This window comes from Marmota marmota, unplaced genomic scaffold, assembly GCF_001458135.2.
Source record: "Marmota marmota marmota unplaced genomic scaffold, marMar, whole genome shotgun sequence".
NCBI lineage: Eukaryota > Metazoa > Chordata > Mammalia > Rodentia > Sciuridae > Marmota > Marmota marmota.
The window spans coordinates 15,550,536-15,573,728 of NW_026000242.1; the positions used below are offsets into that span (position 1 = coordinate 15,550,536).

The 23,193-nt window shown below is 35.7% G+C and overlaps 1 protein-coding gene across 1 annotated transcript in view; it reads right to left on the bottom strand.

Moving 5' to 3' along the window:
• Positions 1–12,933: 12,933 nt before the first annotated feature.
• The window catches only part of Cul5 (cullin 5), an 83,824-nt gene continuing 73,564 nt past the window's right edge, over positions 12,934–23,193 (bottom strand). Inside the window, exons 14-19 of the mRNA XM_048795616.1 lie at positions 22,171–22,294; positions 21,526–21,701; positions 20,829–20,990; positions 19,889–20,007; positions 19,142–19,265; positions 12,934–16,499 (exon numbers count right to left, since the gene is read on the bottom strand). Coding sequence (XP_048651573.1) covers positions 16,305–16,499; positions 19,142–19,265; positions 19,889–20,007; positions 20,829–20,990; positions 21,526–21,701; positions 22,171–22,294 — 900 coding nt within the window. The 3' untranslated portion in view covers positions 12,934–16,304. The remainder of the gene's footprint in view (positions 16,500–19,141; positions 19,266–19,888; positions 20,008–20,828; positions 20,991–21,525; positions 21,702–22,170; positions 22,295–23,193) is intronic.

Sequence of the window (23,193 nt, forward strand, 5' to 3'; positions counted from 1 at the left end):
GCAATGGATAAATACAGAACCCCCATCTTTAATTTCCCAGTTTCCCCAGTTTGGTCCCTTATACACTTTGGTGAGCCCTGCACCTCTGTACCAAAACCCTCCATGTTCAATAGATAGATCACTAAATTCTGCCTGACTTTTTTTTTTTTTTTTAAGGTGCTCATTTAAACTAAGGACCTGGAGCATACTAGGCCACTGTTCAAATGCTGAGATACACCCCCAGCTCTCACTTTCCTCCTTTGAATGTCATCCTCATACCTTCTGTCCTGCTGATCCTAACTTAGGCCATGAACAAATATTTTCACACCTGTATTGCTCCAATAGATATTGAAAAGAAGTTATTACAATATATGTCTGTGTTTATGCTTTGTGTTGGTGTGAATTGCATAGCATATATTTTTCTAACTGAAAAAGTTATATATTTTTGTACTATGATTGAGCCCAGGATCACTCTACCACTTTGTTACATCCCTTGCCCTTTTTTATTTTTTATTTTGAGACTGAGTCTTGTTAAGTTGACCAGGATAGCCTCAAATTTGTGATCCTCCTGCCTCAGCCTTCTGAATACCTGGGATTATAAGGGTGCAGCATTGTACCTGACAAAAGTTGAATTTAAAAATAAATAAATAACTCAAAAAAAAAAAAAAAAAAAAAAAACCTCAAAAACTTAAATAGCTTGTCTGGCCTAATAGTGATGACTTGTTTTAAGAGGCCAAGGCTGATAACTACACTAGGGTATCAAACAATAAAAGATGACTGGTTATAACAAAAGCTCATATAGTTTTTTTTTCTTTTTAAATAATTTTTTTAGTTGTAGATGGACACAGTACCTTTATTTATTATGTGGTGCTGAGGATTGAACCCAGGGCCTCATACATGCTGGGTGAACGCTCTACCACCAAGCCACAACCCCAGCCCTCATATAGTTCTTTTCTTTTTTTTTTTTTTTTTTTCAGGGATTGAATCCCAGGGGCACTTNTTTTTTTTTTTTTTTTTTGTCCCAGGGATTGAACCCAGCAGTGCTTAACCACTGAGCCACATCCCCAGCCCTTTTTAAAAATATTTTATTTAGAAACAGGGTCTCACTGAGTTGTTTAGGGCCTTGCTAAGTGACTGAGGCTGGTTTTGAATTCATGATCCTCCTGCCTCAGCCTCCTGAGCCACTGCCTGGCCCTCATACGGTTCTTAATATGTGCCATATATGTCACCGTTTAATTCATTTAATACTCACAAAAACTCATTGAATTAAGGAATATAATTATACACATTTTATAGGTGAAAAAAAAAAACTCTCACAGAAGTTTGTCCAAGGTGCAGATCTAGTAGTTAGTGACACACCTGTAATTTGATCTCAGGCAATGGAGTTGCCAGATCTAGTCTCTTAACCACTCACTACACTAATTTTGCCTTAAGGGAGACCTGCCTTAGGAACACTGGGTAACTGTGATTGGCAATTCTGCCATTGAAGACACTACCTGGAAATATTGCCACTAGTTGGTCAGGGCAGTTTCTAGAGGACTTGAGAGAGATATAGGAACATTTTGGGGAGAAGGGCAACAAATTTACTTAGAGTTTTAGCAGGCAAGCTGCTATTCAATCTAAACTTAAAAAAATAATAAGAGGGCACAGCATCATGCCTGTAGTCCCAGGTACTCTGGAACCTGAGGCAAGGGGGGGGGGGGTTCTACTGCCACATTCCCCTGAGACTGGGCTGCAGTAGGAACAGGGTTTGGGACCTTGTTTTAGGGACACTCATCAATAGACAGACACTCACAATAAATTTAGTTCTCTGATTCAAGTCAACTTGTTTGAAAAGTAGCCCACATAAACATTAGAGGTTAAATATGAATATGAAGGGGCCTAAGAAAATCTCATGAACATCCCACAAAGTTAAATAGGAGCTGGTGGTGTAGCTCAATGACAGAGGGCACACTTAGCATGCACAAGGCCCTAGTTCAAACCCCAGCACTAGAAACAAAAAATAAGTTAAATGGGTGATTTTTCTCTTGTGGCTATAAAGAATACAAAAGATAGCTGAGCTGGAGCAGGCAAGAGGCCCCAAAGCTACACCCAGGAAAATGGACATCCCAAACAAGTCAGTATGGAGGAGCAGCCATGCACAGGTATGTGCCATCCATGATGATCCAAATGCTAAGGACAGAAAGTGCAAAAAGAACTATCCTGAGAGTGACAGGCCTTGAACCTAAAATTTATGAAGAGATAACAAGTTTGACTGAGCATAGGTAAAAGTGACTAAATTAACATTTCTTCTGAGGTAGAAATGAAATAATGTGATAAAAATCAAGTCAAGGGCTGGGGATGTGGCTCAAGCGGTAGCGCGCTCGCCTGGCATGTGTGCGGCCCGGGTTCGATCCTCAGCACCACATACAAAACGAAGATGTTGTATCCGCCGATAACTAAAAAATAAATATTAAAATTAAAAAAAAAATCAAGTCAAATTAAAACAGAATAAAGGGGCTTGGGTTGTGGTTCAGTGGCAGAGCGCTTGCCTAGCAAGTGTGAGGCACTGGGTTAGATCCTCAGCACCACATAAAAATAAACAAAATAAAGCCATGCTGTCCATCTACAACTGCAACAAAACAAAAATAAAAACAGAATGAAACAATCTTTACATATCTGAATTTGATAATCTGGTTTTGGATTATCATTTCTGCCACAGTAGATAACACAATGTCTGGATATAATTTTCTTTTTTATACTGGGGATAGAATCCAGGGCCTCCCACATGCTAGACAAATGCTTTATCACTGAGCTATTTCCTCAGCCTTTTAACCCTTTTTATTTTATTTTGAGACAGGATCTTCTTAAATTCATGAGGCTGGCTTTGAACTTGTGATCCTCCTATTTCAGCCTCCTGAGTCTCTGAGATTACAGGCATATGCCACTTTGCCTGGCTCATAAATTTTAAATAATAATGATAATGATGCATTTTTTAACCCAGGGCATCACACATGCTAGGCCAGATTTCTGCCACTAAACTATATATACCACTAGCCCCCATAAATTTATTAATAAAATGCTCAATCTCTCAAATTCATCTTGGATTCTGAGTTGACATTTGTCAAGGAAATCTAACTATGGCTCCATCTAGTGGCAAAATTTTAAGTGGAGACTTGGGTCTTGCCAAGTATAGTAGAAATCTCTTCGTTTGTTCTGCAGTGCTAGGGGTGGAAACCAAGGCCTGCTGCATGCTAGGAAAGCACCCTAACAACTGAACTACAACACCAGCCCTAGTGCAAGTCTCATTAACATAAAAAAATTTCTTCCTTCCTGTAAATGCCCATAAGGCCCAAAGTGGTTTCCTAGAAGTAGAAGTTAGTATTAGGAATATTAGAACAACATTTTCACAGCAAGAACCGAAAGGGAAAATAAAAAAGTTTAAAAGAAATTAAGAAAATTTTGTGGGTATTAGACTCATAAATGATATTCTGTGCACTTTTTTGGGGAAGGGCAGTACTGGGGATTGAACCCAGGTGCGCATTACCACAGACCTACATCCTCCCCAGCACTTATTTATTAAAATTTTAAACTCTTTTTTTTAGGTATAGATGGCCATAATATTTTTATTTTATTTTATTTATTTTTATGTGGTGCTGAGGATTGAACCCAGTGCTTCACTCGTGCAAGGCAAGCACTCTACCACTGAGCCACAACACCAGCCCCCCTTTTTTTATTTTTTGAGACAGGGTCTTACTAAGTGGCCTAGGGCCTCACTAATTTACTGAGTCTGGCTTTGAACTTTCAATCCTCATGCCTCATCATATTCACTTCTTTTTAAAAAAAAATATTGATTTTTAAGTTATAGATAGACACAATATCTTTATTTTCATGTGACGATCGAACCCAGTGCCTCATGCATGCTAGGCAAGCACTTTACCTCTGAGCCACAACCCCAGCCCCATATTCATTTCTAATTAAGTTCTTCTATAACAAGCAGCTTCTATCAAAATTAGACTATTGGAATAACTCATTGTAAATTAAATGTTGTCCCCCAATAATATGTTTAAGTCTTCAACTTCAGTGCCTATGAATGTGGCTTTATTTGGATATAAGGATTTTGCAGATATAATCAAGTCAAGGTGAAGTAAGTCATGCTAGATTAGGGTGGCCCTAAATTCAATGATTGGCAGCCTTAAAACAAAAGAGAATGCACACACATACAGACACAGAGACACACACACACAGGGAGGATGTCATGTGGAGACAGATGTAGAGACTGGAGTGATACATCTACAAACCAAGGCACAACAAGGATTTCTGCTAAACATCAGAAGGAAGGAAAGAGGAATGGAAAAGATTCTTCCTCAGAACCTTCAGAAGGAACTAATCCTGCTGGTGCTTAAATTGCAGACTTCCAGCCTCCAGAGTTGTGAGAGAATAAATTTCTGTTGTTTTAAGCCACTCAGTTTGTGGCAATTTGGTACAGTAAGGTGAGGAAACAAACATTTGGTACTGGGAAGTGGAATGCCACCATAACACAACATAAAAATATGGAAGTAGCTATGGAAATTCGGCAATGGGCATAGGAATAGTTTTGAATAAACCCAGATTATCTTAAGAGACAATCAGTAGAAGAAATGTGAACAATAAAGGTGATTCTGGTGAGGTATCAAAAAGAAACAAGCACCATTTTATTGGACACTAGAAGAAAGGTGATCCTTGTTATAAAGTGGTATAAAACTTGGCCAAAGTGTGTTCTAGTGTTGGATGGATATTTAGCTGCAATTTCCAACCAAAATGTTTGAGGCAAAACCTGGTTTTTCCTTCCAGTTTATATTAAAAGGCAAGAGAAAAGAAATAAATTGGGGTAGGGATTGTTAAACAGCAGCAGCAACAACAAAATCAGAACTTGATCACTTAAAATATTCTCAGCCTCACAACACACTGCAAAAGATGAGAAGGTACTGGCACAATGGTTCATGCCTGTAATCCCAGTGGCTCAGGAGGCTGAGACAGGAGGATCAGGAGTTCAAAGTCAGCCTCAGCAAAAGTGAGGCACTAAGCAACTCAGTGAAACTCTGTCTCTAAATAAAATACAAAATAGGGCTGGGGATGTATCTCAGTGGTCAGGTGCCCCTGAGTTCAAACCCCTGTACCTTCCAAATAAAATAAAATAAAATAAAAAGGGCTAGGGATGTGGCTCTATCGTTAAGCACCCCTGAGTTCAATCCTTGGAACTGAAGGAAAAAAAAAGAAAGAAAAGAAAAAAGAAAGAAAAAGAAAAAGAGAAGAATAGAAAAAAAAATTGGAAGGTTGATCTGAAGAGAATCCCAAGCATATCTGGATAATAAATTGCCAGAGATGAGGCATGTGATTATGGATCCAATCAACCATCTCAGCAGATGCCAGGAACAGAGATGGGGTTAGTTATCAAGGGAGGACTTGGGGAATACTGTCAAGTCCAATGGCATGGATCCCCTTGACATACCTGGAAGACAGAATATTTTTGAGAATGGTATACAAGTAGAATCACTGTCAGCCTGGATGGAGAGAGAAAAATGATGAGATTCTGGATGATAATTAATGCTGAAATAAGATTTTTGAGGATATTGGGAAGGGATAAGTGTATTTTGCACATGTAATAGATGTGAATTTGGGGCAGAGAAAGTATTCTGAATTGAAGAAGTTTCCACCCCAAATTCATATCTACTCACAGCATCAGAATGTGGCCTTATTGGAAACAGAATCCTGGAAAATGAGGTCATAATGGAGTAGGCTAGGACTTAAATGCAGTAAGACTGGATGTGCTTGTTGCAGAAGATAGCCTTGGGAAGGAGAAGGCAGAAATTGGAGTGCTGCAGCAACGAGTCAAGGAATGCCAAGGCTGCTGGCAACTGTCAAAAGCTAGAAAGAGGCAAGGAAGGATCCTTCTTCAGATCCCTCGGGGGAGCAGCATGGCCTGCCAACACCTAGAGTTCAGACTTCTAGACTCGGGTTGTGCAACAGTGCGTTTCTGATGTTTTAAGCCACCTAGTTTGTGGTACTTTGTTACAACAGTTCTACAACACTTATCCTGGGTGGACAGACTTGCTTATACCAGGCATTATCTTTTTGTTACTCCCACAAAAATGCCTAAAATAAACAACTTAAACAAGGAAAGATGTATTTTGGCCCATGGTTTCAGATGTTTCAGTTCATAGTCACTGCCACATTGCTTTGGGTATTTGGCGAGGCAGAATATCAAGGCTCACCTCATGGGGCCTAGAAGACAAAGGAGGGGAAGAGGAGGAGAGAGAGAGGGGTGTGTTGGGGGGAAGTGTCCAGGGACAAAATATACCCTTCCAAAACACTCCCCAGTGACCCACCTCTTCCAACTAGTCTTTACTTTCTAAACTTTCTATCACCTACCAACCAGCTAGAGCCTGAACCTTCTACACGTGAATCTTTGGGGGACATTCTTGATTCAAGCTAAAACAGGCCACATCCTTATATTTTCTAGTGTACCCCCCCTAAAACATCTCCTTTATTGGCATCCTAAGAAATATACAGTGCCAACAGAGCTTCTATAGCAGAAATGGGGCAGTGTTTGCATTGTATGTATCCAAATAACATGATTAGCCCAGCCTGGTGCGGTGGTGCATGCCTTTAATCCCAGCGGCTTGGGAGGCTGAGGCAGGAGGATCATGAGTTCAAAGCCAGCCTCAGCAAAAAGCAAGATTCTAAGCAACTCAGTGAGAACTTGACTCTAAATAAAATATAAAATCGGGCTGGGGATGTGGCTCAGTGGTCAAGTGCCCCCTGAGTTCAATCCCTGGTACTCCCCTCCAAAAAAAAGGAGGTAACAGGATTATAATATAAAAAGGTACACGCAAGATAATAGAAGAGTTCCTAAAAATAACTTTTATATGATTTATCTTGGATTCTGAAACAAAATGGTCTAAGAAGGCATAGTAGGACATTCTTTATAAGACAGTAGTCTTATTTGTCCAGAGAATACCTTTGGGCTTCTTATATACAGTCTGGTAAACAGTGGTTCCCATACCTATCAATTCAATTTAACACATAGAAGGCCCCTAATTGAGTAAAGAGCTACACTAATAATTTTACTGACATTATCACTCTACATTGAAGATAATGGGCTTCAAACTATAGGCCAAGAAGCAACCCTGCAGCCAGTCAAGGTGTATTCTTACCTACCTCAGATGGCATAAACAGACTGAAGTTTTCTTATTCAGTGAATATAGAAGTACTAGTAAACAAAAGCCAGACTTTGGTGATAGCAGAGAAGAGTCAATGGTGGTGTGAAGAGAAAAGCAACAGAGAATTACATCAAAGGTGCTAACCTTGGAGACTGAGGTAATTACATGGATCAAGTGACAGAGAGGTCATGTTGACTTTAGGAGAGGTCACCAGGGTGGTTCAGGGACAAAATAAACCCTCCAAAAAAGGCTGCAGCGATCAATGTCTTCCAACCAGGCTCCTCTACTAGAGCAGCAATATACAGATTGTGCTGAAGCCAGGGAGATGAACTCACCCAGAGGCAGCATGTAGCTTGGCAAGAGAGGAGAATCACATGAATTCCTGGACATGCAAGCAGAAGAGCCAGAGAATAAAACTGAGAAAGCTCAGAGAGACGGAAGAGAGAATAGTGTCTGCAAAGTCAAAATATGAAACAAAACTAGTCAATAACTAGGAGTGTTTCAAGGTTTAAATGACATAAATACGTCAAGTTAAAAGATTGAAAATACAGGGCTGGGGCTGGGGCTCAGTGGCAGAGCACTTGCCTAGCATATGTGAGGTACTGGGTTCGATCCTTAGCACCACATAAAAATAAATAAAATAAAGGCATGCTGTCCACCTACAACTACAAAAAAAAAATATTCTAAAAAAAAAAAGATTGAAACTATACTTCTAATTATGCACTAGAGAGGTCTCTGATGACCTTGGCAAGAGAAGTACTAGGGACAAAGTCAATGAGTACCAAGTTGAAGAAATAGAGACAGAGAGACTGTGGACTACTCTTCCAAGATGTTTAGCTGAAAATTAGGCTCATAGCATGACCAGGGTTGGGGGAGATGAAATTTTTTTTAAAGTGGTGAATGAGAATGTTTATAGTTCAGTAGCTTTTCAAACTTTAAGTGTCTGTCAACATCACCTGGAGGGCTTGTTGAAATTCAGAGTGCTAGAAACCACCTGAAGTGATGGTGGAAGGTGATGGACATCATTATACAAAGTACATATATGAAAATTTGAATTGGGTGACAATATACTTTATATACAAACAGATATATAAAAAGTGTGGTATTTATGTGTATTAAGAATTGTAATGCAAATAAAATGTTGGATTAGGTAGAGGGAAGTGAAAGGAGGGGAAGGCAGGGGATGTGGGGATAAGAAAAATAGTAGAATGAAACAGACATTATTACTGTATGTATGTATGTGACTGTATGACCAATGTGATTCTACAATATGTATACTCAGAAAAATGAGAAATTATATCCCATCTATGTATGATACATCAAAGTATATAAGTGCATTCTACTGTCATGTATAACTAATTAAAATAAATAAAAAATTAAATGTTATCTCTGAACAATGAAAAATAAAAAAATAAAAAAAAATTTTTTTTGAAGTTTTTTTGGATTCAGTAGGTCTGGGGTGGATCTCAAAAACTTACACCTCCAACAAACTACCAAGTGACAATAAACTTTCTGTGGACTGAAACTGAGAATCACAGTTGTAGGGTAAGGAGGAAATAACCAAAATGATATGTGGAAGTCTTGGGAGATGTCGATATTTATGAAGCAAAACACAGGAGGCAAGAGTGGATGGGCTTCAGAAAAAAGGTGAATTGTTGACCTTGAGAAAGAAGTAAGGTATCTCACTGGGCATGAAAGCACATGCTATAATCCCAGCTACTCAAGTTGGAGGCAGTAAGATTCCAAGTTCAAAGCTAACCTGGGCAATTTAGCAAGAACTAGTCCTAATTATGGGGGACTGAACTCAGTGAACTTTTATTACTGAGCTACATACCCAATCCATTAAACATTTGAGACAGGGTCTCGTTAAATTGCCCTGTTGTGGCATGTTTGAAATAAATCACCGGGTCAGTCTTAAAGCAGAAAATAAAATTTTATTTGTAGGTGAGTTGGAAGGACAGCAGGCAAGTCACCTCTGCAACCTTCAACCACTTCCAGAAGGTAGTTTTTATGGCCAAAACCCACAAGTTACCATTAAGTCCAAATGATAGCAACATAGGAAGTGGGAATGACCCAGTTCAGGATACAGTACACTGCCCAAGAAAAATGGGAACTAAATGGAGAACATCTTACAAATGCATTTCTAAATAATACATTATATAAGAATAACAAACATTTTTTAACTGCCATGCATTGGCAAACAGGGTGTGCTTAGCAGGAGGTGTCAGAGGCGGGTTTTTCTCATGGGAGAAGCATTTCTTATATGAAATGAAGTCTCGGGATAAAATGGAGTTTGTCTGTTCAAGGCACATATAGTTTGGTCCCTCACAGCCCAGACTGCCTTAAACTTGGGATCCTCCTGCCCCATTCTCCCAATTACAGGCATGCACCACCACACCCAGCCAGAGATCCTATCTTAAAGTACAAAATGCAAACATCTGGAGATGTAGCTTAGTTGTAAAGTGTCCCTGGGTTCAAACCCCAGTATCACAAATAAAGAAATGAGGGACCTCTTTCTCTGAGACAGGTAAGCAGGTGAAGATGTACATTAATAGAGGTAAATTTGGAGGTGCAAGGAAAACAAATTATGAAATTTCATACCAAAGGCCTTATTTTTCCAAAGCAAGACTGTCTGTTCGGAATGAAGGAGTTAAGGTAGAGCAGGGAAAAGAAAATTAAATTGTACATTTAGCAGCTCAGAAAAAGAACAATGTGAAGGAATTCCCAAGCCTCACTGTTACTGCCATAAGTGTCAGTCTCTCAGCAAAGAGTGTTAACTTTCAAATCTAGCTCTGTGTAAAGTTGGCCCATTCTTCAGATTTTGGCCTTCCTGGTTTCTACTGCTGGTTTTCAACCATCAATTGCTGTTGAAGAAAAATCTAAATAATATCTGTCTGCTTCAATAATCATGGTAAGAGAAAGTTTATGTACATTGTTTGTTTTATTTAGGGTATTAGGAATTGAACCCAGAGGTATTTTACTACTGAGCTACATCTGTAGCCCTTTTCAGGCTTGAACTTGTGATCCTCTTGCTTTAGACTCCCTAGCTGCTGGGATCACAGGCATGTGCCATTGCACTGGCTTGTGTTATTATTAAATAAAAATAGCAAAATCACTTAACATCCATGGAAATCTTCTGTCATTCTCTAGATTAGTAAGAAGTGGAAAAAAAATCTTAAGCTTGAATTAGCACTCCAGATATTAGGCCACGGTAAATTCATAGAGCAAGGTGCCACTTGCTTTACTCACCCTAGAACCTATCATCTCTCTTTGTGTGTGTGTGTGTGTGTGTGTTTGGTACTGGGGATTGAATTCTGGGGCACTCTACAACACTGAGCTACATCTCCAGTCCTTTGCATTTTTTGAGGCAGGTTTTGCTAAATTGCTGAGGCTGGCCTTGAACTTGAGAACCTCCTGTCTCAGCCTCTTGAGTTGCTGGGATTACAGGCATGCACTATACCTGACTTGGACCTCCTTACTATGGAAGATTTTTAACCTTGGTTGTGTGAGCTCTTCAAATTCATAGAGAACTTAAATGTTTATATGCATGTCTTATGCTTTAATCAGTTGTTCAGAAAAACTTGGAAATCCTCAACAGTCTTAGACCCCTGTTCCAAACTGTTCACTGATAAAAACAACAACAAAAAACAGGTGTTCAGTGACACAAAAAGTCCATTTTGGTTACATAGTATAAAGTCTCCCCATTTAGAACTTAAAATATTTAACTCTAGGCTGGGTGCAGTGGTGCACATCTGTAGTCCCAGCAACTTGAGAGGCTGAGGCATGAAGATTGCAAGTTCAAGGCTGGCCTGGAGAACTTAGCAAAGCCCTGTCTATAGACAGATAGATAGATAAAACCAGCCAGCCAGCCAGGGATGTGTCTCATTATAGAGTGTTCCTGGGTTAAATCCGTATTATTGAAAAAATATGTAAATATTGCAATCTGTTCTCAGGTACACATGCTCTCAATCAATCCGGCTATGAGGTTCTTTTTGCATTCAGTCTTAGAGCTGGATCCAATTTGATATTTTAGAGCCTGGCATGGTGGCGCATGCCTGTAATCCCAGTGGCTCGGGAGGCTGAAGCAGAAATTCAGTGAGACCCAGTCTCTAAATGAAATACAAAATAGGGCTGGGGGTGTGGCTCAGTGGTTGAATGCCCCTGAGTTCAATCCCTAGTACTAAAACAAAAAGATATTTTGGGACCCTCTTTTTTTGATGGAGAGTACCGGGGATTGAACTCTAAGACACTCAACCACTGAACCACATCCCTAGCCCTATTTTGTATTCTATTTAGAGACAGGGTCTCAGTGAGTTGCTTAGCGCCTCAATGTTGCTGAGGCTGGCTTTGAATATGCAATTCTTCTGCCTCAGCCTCTTGAACCATTGGGATTACTGGTGTGTGCCACTGTCCCCAGCTGGGGACCCTCTTTAAGAAAAACAGTACAGCCAGACCCAGTGACTCAGGAAGCTGAAATAAAAGAACATGTTTGAAGCTAGTATGTGTAATTTAGAGAGACTCTCTCAAAAGTTTAAAATATACTAGGTGCAGAGGCACATGCCTGTATTACCAGCAACTTGCAATGCTGGGGCAGGAGCATTATATGTTTGAGGCCAGCCTCAGCAACTTAGCAAGAGCTTCTTTCAAAATAAAGAAAAACAAAAACAAAACTGGGGATGGAGCTCAGTGGTAAAGAACCCATGGGTTCAATCCCAGTACCAAAAAAAAAAAAAAAAAAAAATACAAAAACAAACAAAAAACCCCAAACCAAAACCCAACAACAACAACAAAAAAAAACAATACAAAATTACAAGTACAGGTTGAATATCCCTTATCCAAAAAGCTTGAGACCAGAAGTGTTCCAGATTTTGGAATATTTGCATATACATAATAGGGTATCTTGGGGATGGGACCCAAGTCTAAACATTAGATTCAATTGTTTCATATATAATTTTATACATGTTGCCTGAAGTTTTATTTTTCTTTTTGTTTTGCTGGTGACCAAAACTCAGGATCTCACACATGCTGGGCAAGTGCTCTACCATTGAGTTATATTCCCTACCCTTTATATGGTATGTTTAGTATGTATGCATTTTGGTTTTGACTAGTCATATGAAGTCATGTGTGAAATTTTCTACTTGTACTGTCACATTGATGCTCAAAAAGTTTCATGTTTTGGAGCATTTTGGATTTCAGATTAGGGATGCTCAATCTATACAAAATTTCTTGAGCCCCAATCAGGGAGTTGAGAAGCACCCATGTGAGAAGGGTCTCCTGAAAGTTTAAGCTTAATGATAAATGTCTCTTTGTTTAGGTTAATATTACACCGAGACCAAACTTTTCTCTAGCTTCATTTCCAAGTGAACTCATCTCCTTCAACTCCCCTAGATCTCACTCACTGAAAGTCCAAAGCTGAGTTTAGGGTCATTATGAAGTCAACTGTGTTTGTCCAGCCCAACTGCCTGTAAATATTTATATTTCACAACTACTACAGTAGAAATAAATGAATTCTCAATTTAAAGAGATCTTTTAAACTTATTTGAAATTTAGTTTGTGCAAATATGTAAATATACCTGCTATATATTTTTTTTCTTTGAGACAAGGTCTTATTATGTTGCACATGCTGGCCTGAAATTCCTGAATTCATGTGATTCTCCTGCTTCAGCCTCCCAAGTAGCTAGGACTACAAGGGCACCACTACACCCATCCAAAAATTTTAATTAAACTCTTAGAAACTATTTTATAGTAGAAAAATCAAAATTTGGGGGATAAGTGAAAGCTTTTATATTACATTTTTATTTTGCAAGAAAATAAATTATACAACTTAAAAAATAAAATCCAAAAATTAAGCAGTTCATCAAAATATTTCAGCCTACTGCATACAGAAACTGCTACCATTTAAAATTGTACAGCATTATCATCTCAGTATGTAGTGGCACACATTCAAAATCGTATAGACCATATGAGGATAGATTACACCTTAGAAACTCAAAATTTGTTCAACACTCCAAAAGACATTAGTGTAGATGACAAGAAAGCTCTCATGTAATGTTTTTATCTCACAAACATGACCTTGGAAGAATTTATAAGACAGCATCCCAGTCATTCACATGAAAATAGAAAAAACAGCTTGAGTTTATGATAGCAAATCTTTCTTTAAAACTAGCAAATCTTTTACCCAAACTGAATTTTAAAAATTTGCCCTTTGAGCAGGACTAATGACATCGTACTGCAAATAATGCAAAATCCTTTCTTAACAACTAAGGTCATGTTTTGTATTAAATTTAATAAAAAGTAAGAAGAGAGCTAACATTTCATTTTAGGAAACTTTAACATTTATGCACAAAATAAGATCAAGGGACTTAAATAAACAGGTTGAAAGAACTTGGGGACCCCTCCAATAAATGTAAAAATTGGAAGACTTCAGAATTTATTTCAAGATCCTCATCAAATCATTGGAACAGTAATGTTCTAATATTTATTATATCATTGTAAGCAACAAAATTGTCGTATATTTTTACTTCGTAAATTGTTTCATATCTTACTCTGGCAATGAGGTGGCAACAAAGGTTAACATTTTCAGACGGCTCTATCTTTAAAATCAGAAGATGAGTGGTCAAAACTTAACCTGAGGTGCCCTCTTGCCATGCTACTCATAAAACAACTTAATTATATTTTGGTGGTGAAGTTGGTGACTGGGTTTTCTTTTTCCTTAACTATGTTAGGTTTCATTTCTGCTCAGATAGCACTAAGTGTTCATTGGAGAAAAGAACCTGATAAAGGTACACAGTTACAATTAGTATACTTTAACAAATTGCTGATAAAATTTTCTCTTCAGATTCTATTTTTTAAAATTAGCAAATCTATTGTCAAAACATATTTAAAGAAAATTCAACAATGGTATAGGCACCATGTCAACTAAATGGTTTTCATAAACACCAAAAAGTAGTTAAATTTTTGTATATATAACCAAAAAAAAAAAAAAAAAGATGAAAACTTAAGTGTACAGTATTTGTTGCTGTTTAATCCCCAAAATACAATCAGGACATAATTAGCTTTAAAAAATCTATTAAAAAATTTAATAGAAAACTTTGCTATGGATTTAATCTTACCCACTTTGCATTAAATTTGCCTTTAGAAATCAAAACATTATGGCTCTCATTCTTAAATTAAATGATCAAAAATGTTAGAAATTCCAAAGAAATTCTGAGAACAATTATGGTTTAAAACAATAAAATTTAAATATAAAAAAAAGGCCTAAAATTTTTCTCCCTTAGTTTCTTCTTTTGTTATTCTTCTATTGGGACAAGCAAATCTGCAATACCAAAATATTTGTTAAACCTAAGGGTCACAGTTATTAAAAAATTATTTCTTCTAAATTTCAAATTTAATTAGAGAAAACAATGAACACTAATTTTAAATTTAATTCTTCACAATATCTTGGTCTAATGATTGACATATGCTATCTTAGAGCTGAAGTATATTTTAAATTCTAAACAAAATTCAAATTTCCTAATGAGTTTCAGAACAGGCATTTGATTATAATCAGCAAACCATAAATGTTTTAAATTGACTTTCCTTCTTTGCATTGGGGAGCTCATAAAGCTTCTTGGATAGGGAAGATTCCATGAAATGCTCTTAAAAGCTCTCTGCTATAATATAATACTGGATGCCTTTCAGCACTCCATTTCCTACCATTTTCAAAACCATACTTTTAAATATTACTGAACATCAAAAAGATATAAAATAATTTGTAAGAAAATTCGAAACGTGCACCACAATGAATAAAAATCCATGTTGAGCCATTTTTTCCCCAATGGAAATAGTTTTGTTCTTCTCAGTTGTTCAAGTCCTCAAGTCCTAAAATTTGCACTGCTCTGGGTATTCAGTTGCCAGCAACTAATAAGTTGCTGCTTTGGATTGACTGAAAGTAAAAAGGTAAGTGTTGCCTTCTGAACATTTTAAAAATGTTTATTTTTAAAATATATAAATATATATGTACATATTTGGCAAGTATACTGCTCATATTAAGACTGGAATAACTTTGCTTATGCTTTTCAGGTCTTATGTTTTTTCTTCTCCTCCTAGATGACTGATATTACTTTTTAAAAGAGAAGTCTTTCTTTCCAGAAACCTGAGGCTGTAAAAATCCCTAATCATGAGACTTTAAGATACCAAAATAGTTCTATGCTACAGATTGAGAGATCCGTTCCATAACTGTATTATATCACAGCAGGAGATTTCTGCATTGTGTTCAATAAATTTAGATATGGCATAATAAATACTAGGTATATAAATATTAAGTGTGTTAGTGACAGACACACTTAATGTTTGTTTTGCTGTACTGACCCTGTAGTCATAATGACCTACCTCTCTCCATAAATTTCTTTTGTACAACTGAAGCAACAATATAAGCTTCATTTTTTTCAAAACAAACTCTCCAGCCATATAAGATTTTTCAAAATTCCTTATCATTTAACAAACAACTAAAACAGCAGTCTCCTGCTTAAAGAACACCAACATTTGTAAGTTGGAAATATTTAATATCTTTTTTTAGGTCACCATTAAAATCCAGTTATCATACCGAAGCAGTGTTTGAACTAATAATCTAAAACTATGAAATACTTATCTTCTCACCTACATCTGCCCTCTCCCAATGTTGTATTGACCAGCTCACTCTCATCAAAAGAGGCCAAGAGTGCTACTTCTAGTTTTAATTGCATTTTTTTTAAAAACAAAAGATAACAGCATTTTTCAGTGCATGAATATCTGAATATCCTTCCTTGTGCAAGTACATTTTTTTAAGAGAGGAAAAAAGCAACAAGAACCCCGCCCTCTCCCTTCCCAACTATATTTCTTCTGGTGGGTAAAAATCAAATTTACTTTTAAAAGTTCATAATGGGCTCTTCATGAATGCAAGTTTCTCCACAAAACAGCATGCTGTTACAGAGTGCGCAACATGAAGGGAATGCCATCATGCTAACTAATGTGAGTGGCAAAATAGAGTCACTTTATAAGGTAAGGCAGAGATTTTCATATTTATGTAATCAAAGTCCAAATAAACCTTTCTCCAGCTCAAACTTGTAACTTTCTGCCCAAGCACTCCAAAATCTGGGTTCTTAATAATGTCCATGATATTCAAAATTATGCCATATAAATGAAAGTGTTGATATCGGATTCATCTCTTCTGATGTATTTGTGCTCTATAAGCCATTCTATTTGCTCTTTTATCATTTTCTTTTGTGGCAAGAACATGTTTTTCAAAATTTCTACTAATTCAGTCTGAAGTTGGGCATTACTAATTTTCTTTCTCATTTTCATTATTTGTATGATAGCTTCCTAAAAGAAAAAAGAAAAAAAAAGTTAATATATTAAGTAAAGCAAAATGAAAAATGATTTTTTATATATATTTCATCCTCTATCCAACATCTATCAGAATGCACAGCAACTATTAAGGGATTAATCTTCTTTGAAAAATTTATATATGTGTGTGTGGGTATTAGTTGTTGATAGACCTTTATTTTATTCATTTATTTATATGTGGTGCTGAGAATTGAACCCTTGCCTCATATATGCTAGGCAAGTGCCATACCACTGAACCACAAACCCAGTCCATAAGGGATTAATTTTAAGACCAATATTTATTTACAAAAAGTAAATTAGGGGCTGGGGTTGTGGCTCAGAGGTACAGCACTTGCCAAGCACGTGTGAGGCACTAGGTTCAATCCTTAACACCACATATAAAACATAAAACAAAAGGTATTGTGTCAACCTACAACTAAAAAATAAATGTTAAAAAAAAAAAAAAAAAAAGTAAATTAGCCAGGCACTGTGAAACATGCCTGTAATCCCAGTAACTTGGGAGATCAAGGCAGGAGGATCACAAGTTCCAGGCCAGCCTCAGCAACTTAGTGAGGCTGTAAGCAACTTAGCGAGACCCTGTCTCAAAAAATAAAAAGGACTAGGGATGTAGCTCTGTGATAGAGCGCTCCTGCACCAAAAAAACAAAAAATATGCAAACAATCAAAAAGCCATGTAAATTTATTTACTTAATAAAACACTTTTTTCACTGCTTATAAAATAAAATTTTATTAAAGAGATTTTGAAAATAAAAGCAAAATTACCCATAATCTCTTGGCTGAAAGAAATACGCATCACATCTATTTTTTAAATATATATTTTTTTAGTTGTAGATGGACACAATAACTTTATTTTATTTATTTATTTTTATGAGGTGCTGAGGATCCAACCCCGTGCCTCACACATCCCAGATGAGTGCGCTATCATTGAGCTACAACCCCAGCCCCATATCACATATTTTAATATATTTCCTTTCACTTCTTTAAATACATTTTTAAAATTTATCTTACCTTCGAACACAATATGTATATAAACTGATATTGTGTTTAACATCAATTATGATAAAAATCTGTATGTACAAATTTTCCCCTGTACTCAAAAGTTATTTCTTTGTGTGATAGTACTGTTATAAAATCAGTAAGTACTATTCTTTATATTTACCTAATTAATAAGCTACATTTGTTATAAATATTCCTTTTAATTTGAATTAATTCCATTAAATGTTTTAGCTTTCCTTTCTCTAGCTCTAACTGGTAACTTTCTGCTCAAGCACTTCAAAACTTGGGTTAATAGTGTCCATGATATTCAAAATTGTGGCATGTATATGAACGTGTTGGGCTTCATCTCTTCTGATGTATTTGTGCTCTAGAAGCCACTCTATTTCCTCTTTCATCATTTTCTTTTGTGGCAAGTACATGTTTTTTATATTCATGGAAAAATAAGTATTTTTTCATATAGGTAAATTTCATCAATATTTTTAATTTTGTTTTTATTTGTTCTTTTTAGATGTATAACAATAGAGTGTATTTTGACATATTATACATACATGTAGTATAACTTCCCATTCTTGAGGTTGTACATAATGTGGAGTTACACTGGTTGTGTATACATATATGAACACAGGAAAGTTATGTCTGATTCATTCTACTATTTTTCCTATTCTCACTCCCCTTCCTTCATCAATATTTTTCTTGGCAATTTCTTTAATTATTATTAAGCTTGTTATTAAATGTTATCTGAAAATTATTAAATATTCTTTTCCTTTTACCTTTTCCAGTATAAGCATCCTATCTATCTTAGTGGAGATTAGAATTTGTTATAAAGGAAATGTGAAAAGAGAAAAAAGAAGAAATACATTTGGCCCTTTGTGTCTATAGGTTCCACATCCACAGATTCAACCAACCTTATAGTCAGTTGTGCACCACTGCACCCAGCCAATTGAGTCTTTTAATTCATTGTTTTTCTGTGCTACTTTGTCATATTATATGATCTGTAAGTAATCAGATCATATTATATGATCTATAAGTAATTCTTCCTCTTGCTTGACATTTTATTACACTGACCAGAAGATTTAAATAATATTAAATAAAAAATAATAAACGTGGAACAATTTGGCTTTAAAAAATATTTCAGTTAAAATTATCATGTTAGTTTAAAATGGGTACTTTTTTTAGTTGTAGCTGAATACAATATTTTTATTTAAAAAAATTGAAATCCTTATTTTTTTAATTGTAGTTAGATACCTTTATTTCATTTGTTTATTTTTATGTGGTGCTGAGGATCAAACCCAGTGCCTTGCACATGCTAGGTGAGCGCTCTACTGCTGAGCCACAACCCCAGCTCCAAAATGGGTATTCTTTATCATGTTCAAAAGTATCATATTCTGAATAAATAAAAATGTCCCCTGGCACTGGGGATTGAATCCAGCGATGTTTTACCACTGAGCTACACTCCTAGCCTTTTGAATTTTTTATCTAGAGACAAGGTCTTAAATTTATGATCCTCGTCTCAGACTCCAACTAGTTGAGATTACAGGTGTGTACTGTTAACCCCTCTAGTTTGAAGATTTAAATAAACTACCCCAAGACTTAATTTACATGTTTTATCATAATATCACAAACCTGGGTTCTTAATATTCTTAGTTGCACTATTCCTTCATTCTCTTCTTCTCTCATCCTTTCTGTAGTGAGCTGCAAGCGTCCAATCAAGTTGATTTTTCCTCTTTTCTGAACTTTTGCATTTTTTCTGTAAAAAACACTGCTCAGTGAAAGGGTTTTCAAACACTGTATTACAGCAACAATATCTGAGAGAAAAGATTTAGAAATATTCTAAAAATTAAAATCTAGAACTATTTAAAGGAGAAATAACAAATAACATATACCTTTATTTAAAACAAACCCTATTCTTCTCAATGATTTCTTATAACAAGCTTGATAATTTATACTGCCATAAAAATAATTAGATAATTGAACAGACATGGGTTGTGATTCAACTTTACCTAATTGAGCTTCAGGGAAAAATGCTCTGCCTAGATAAAATTGCTTTAGAGCACACAAAAAAGTTTACTTTTAAGATGAATATAGTACAATGTCAGACAGCAAAAATGTGTCCATATAAATATGGTAAAGAAGTAAACATCTTTACAGTTCATTAATATATTTTTTTTTCCAGAGGCCCCCATCCTCCTGAGCCCTCTGGCCCCCTAATAGTTTTAATAAAAAACTAAATGACATTAAATTTAGATTGATGGTAATATATAGTTATTGTTATAAATATCATGTAAATAAAAGTTATTTTGCTTAAAAAAAATAACAAACTAAAACTCAAACAAGGCATTTTTATTTTAAATTGACCAACATAAACCTTACATTAAACTGAACTCCTGGTTCACTGAGAAGAGGGTACCTTCTGTAAAGTCTTTGGGTGAATTCACTTGAGGTTCGTACAATAAAACTTGCCGTTTGAGCTTTGGGAAAGCTACTAAAGACTGAAAAATAAAGGAGAAAACAATTAGTATTTATAAGCAGTATGGGATATTAAGATCAATTCCCCAACACAACCAATATAAATAAGAAAGGATTATAAACACAAATTTACAATCCAAACTTGTATTTGGTATCTTCATACATTTACAATTTAAATGTATGAAGCAGAAAAACAGGAAAAAAGAGTTGGTTATAAGGAAGAAATAAATATTCCCTTTATGGGAAAATAAAAAATTAGAATTGGTCACATAGGACAGTAGCAAATACCACTTGACAGTTATATACCAGCTCTTTCCACCATAGGAAATAATTACTCTGAAACTTTAAGTTGCTTATGGAGTAAGGACAGAAAGTAGTTACAAAGCAAAAAGCTAAAGAGAAAATTTTATAAATTCTGAAAAGATCTAAAGTGTTCTCTTAGATATTTAGTCATCATAAATTCTTTGTACACACTCTTGGTATAAAAATTAACATTAATATATGTATGTTTTTGGGAAGACTCCCACAGGCAAAAAATACCAATTCAATCTTTCTCCTTTTTTTTGCCTTTCTCTGTCTTGGTAACTTGCCTCTTTTCAATTTCTTTTTTCCAGAATACCTCATTTTTGTATTTTTCTTGGTTAAATGTCATTTTGAGAGTGTTATAAATTAAAAAATTCATCAGGGTCAGGGTTAGCTCAGTGGTAGGGTGTGTTGTGTGCCTGGCATGTGGGAGGCCTTGGATTTGATCAGCACCATCACCAAAAAACAAAAAAACCACCAACAACAAAAATAATCACAAATTTCCAGAATATAATTTGATAAACAAAATAAATAAACCAACCCATAAAGTCCTTCTAAGTTCAGCATCAGGGAGTTCAGTTGCAAGTTTTAGATTTTCAAAGCTGATTTTCTCTCTAGGTCTTTGGTTCCATGCAAACAACACAGCCAGCTGAAACGTGGTAACCTCCAAATCATATTGACCAACTTCATTCTTAAATGTTATCTATAATAGATAAGATAAATTTCAATAAGAAGCTCTTCATAATGATTACCATCTACCTAATAAAACATCTGTTACATGAGATTTTATGTGAAAATACTGTTAGGTGTCTTCCAATATCCATTATTCCTTTCTTACAGGCTATGTAATTTTAAGCAAAGTTTAATGACTCATCTTCTGGCTTTCCCTATAACAGATAATGGCCATGTGACTCAGTTCTGTTCAATGTGATACAAGTGGAAATGATGGAGGAAACTTCTAGAAGTCACCCTTAAATGAAGGTACACCTTCTCCTTTCTTTTTTGTTGGTAGGAAGATATACAAAGTGGGGATCATACTGGGTTATGCTGATAAGGGCAATACTAGAAGCATGATGGTGCAATCAGAAGACTAAGTTACTAACAATTTCATGGAACAGATCCACTATTCCTGTGAAAATTTTTATCTGTGAGAGAAGCATAAAATCTGTTTTGTTTAAGTAACTCTTATTTGGAGTTCTTCCACTTTCACCCAAATAGAAAACTATATCATAACTTACAATTCCATTTGACATGAGATGATGCCAATGTAGTTTTCTACCACTATGATTTTTTTTGTAAAATTCTTCTACTTCAGGTATCAAATCCTCCAGTTCAGTAGGAAGCGAGACAAAGACTTTTTCAGAGCTTCTTGACCAGGCACCAGCATTCAGAATTTTTATATTAACTGAATCAGCTAAAGGGCAGAATATCAGAAAATATAAAACAATCTTGAGAATAGATAAAATTTACAAAATAAAATAAAAATTAAAATAATACAGGTTAAATTCTGGTAAAAAATAAACACGACTCTAAAGATTTTGTTAAAAATATTCTTTTGTTTCAAAAACTGGATTCACAAATCTACCATTCTGCTTTGACAGATGTCTCCAGGAATGTGAACATCATAACATTTCTGGGTGTATTACTGCTATTTAACTTTAATTACCACAAACACAGATATTCTTTTTTAAAAGTTTGAAATAGGGCTGGGGCTATAGCTCAGTGGCAGAGTGCTTGCCTAGTGTGTGTGAGACAATGGATTCGATCCTTAGCACCACATAAAGAAGAATAAATAAAATAAAGGCATTCTGTCCATCTACAACTACAATAAATAAATAAAGCTTAAAACATATACACACATATGTAATTATAAAGTAAAATACCTGGTAAAGCCAATTTATTATTTTTGTGCATTTCCTTAAAAGCTTGGTTCAAATCTTCAGATACTTTTATGTCCTGAAACATTCTAGCAAGTTTGTTTACATAATCTGCTGGCATACCAACTTCCTACAAAAACCAAAGACAGAAGAGACAAATGTATATAATCTAATATATTACCAGAATAAAAAATTCAACAGAAAGCTATCTTAGATACTTTAACAAAAATTTTTCTTTTTTCCCTTGACTCTTAGGAAAAAAATAGGATAGTGAGGGTAGTCCTTGCTTTACACAATTTCAGTCTGCACAAATTTTACAGAATAGTTTTACCATCAGTTCTAAACAACACAGCTCAACCTCAGTTGCTACTATATAATAAATGTACTTGCATAAAGTACAAAACTTCACTTCTAACTCCTCAATCCATAAGTTATGACAAAAATAACAGAAACACAGGCCTGGGTGTGTAGCTTAGTGGTAGAGAGCTCACCTAGCATATTCATGGCCCTGGGCTTGATCTCCAGCACTCAAAATACAAACAAACAAACAAAACTTAGCAGAAACATAACATCAGCTAACAAACACAATACTTTATTAAAAATCTATCAGTCACTTGTTTATTCAGTTCACCCAACAGAGAGCAAAGTGTATTGTTTTTGCTGGCATCCTTGCCTTATAGTGATAAAACCACATATTTTACATAAATGGGTAATCAAAAGGCGCTTGGCCAACAAAGATGATAAAAATACATTAGAAAATTAACAAGTAATAATGTTGCTGGGTGCAGTGGCAAATGCCTGTAATTCCAGGGAGGGTGAGAGGAGGAGGATGGAAAGTTCTAGGCTAGTTTTGGCAACACAGTCTCAAAATAAGATAGCAAAAAGACCTCTAGCTCAGAGGTACAGTGTTTCTTCAATCCCCAGTACTGCCAAAAAAATAAAAGTAAAAATGTTGGAAGTGAAAAAAAAAAAGAACATAGAGTTGTAGAACAAAACTGACTGTGGAACTATAGTTGTAATGTTAATAAC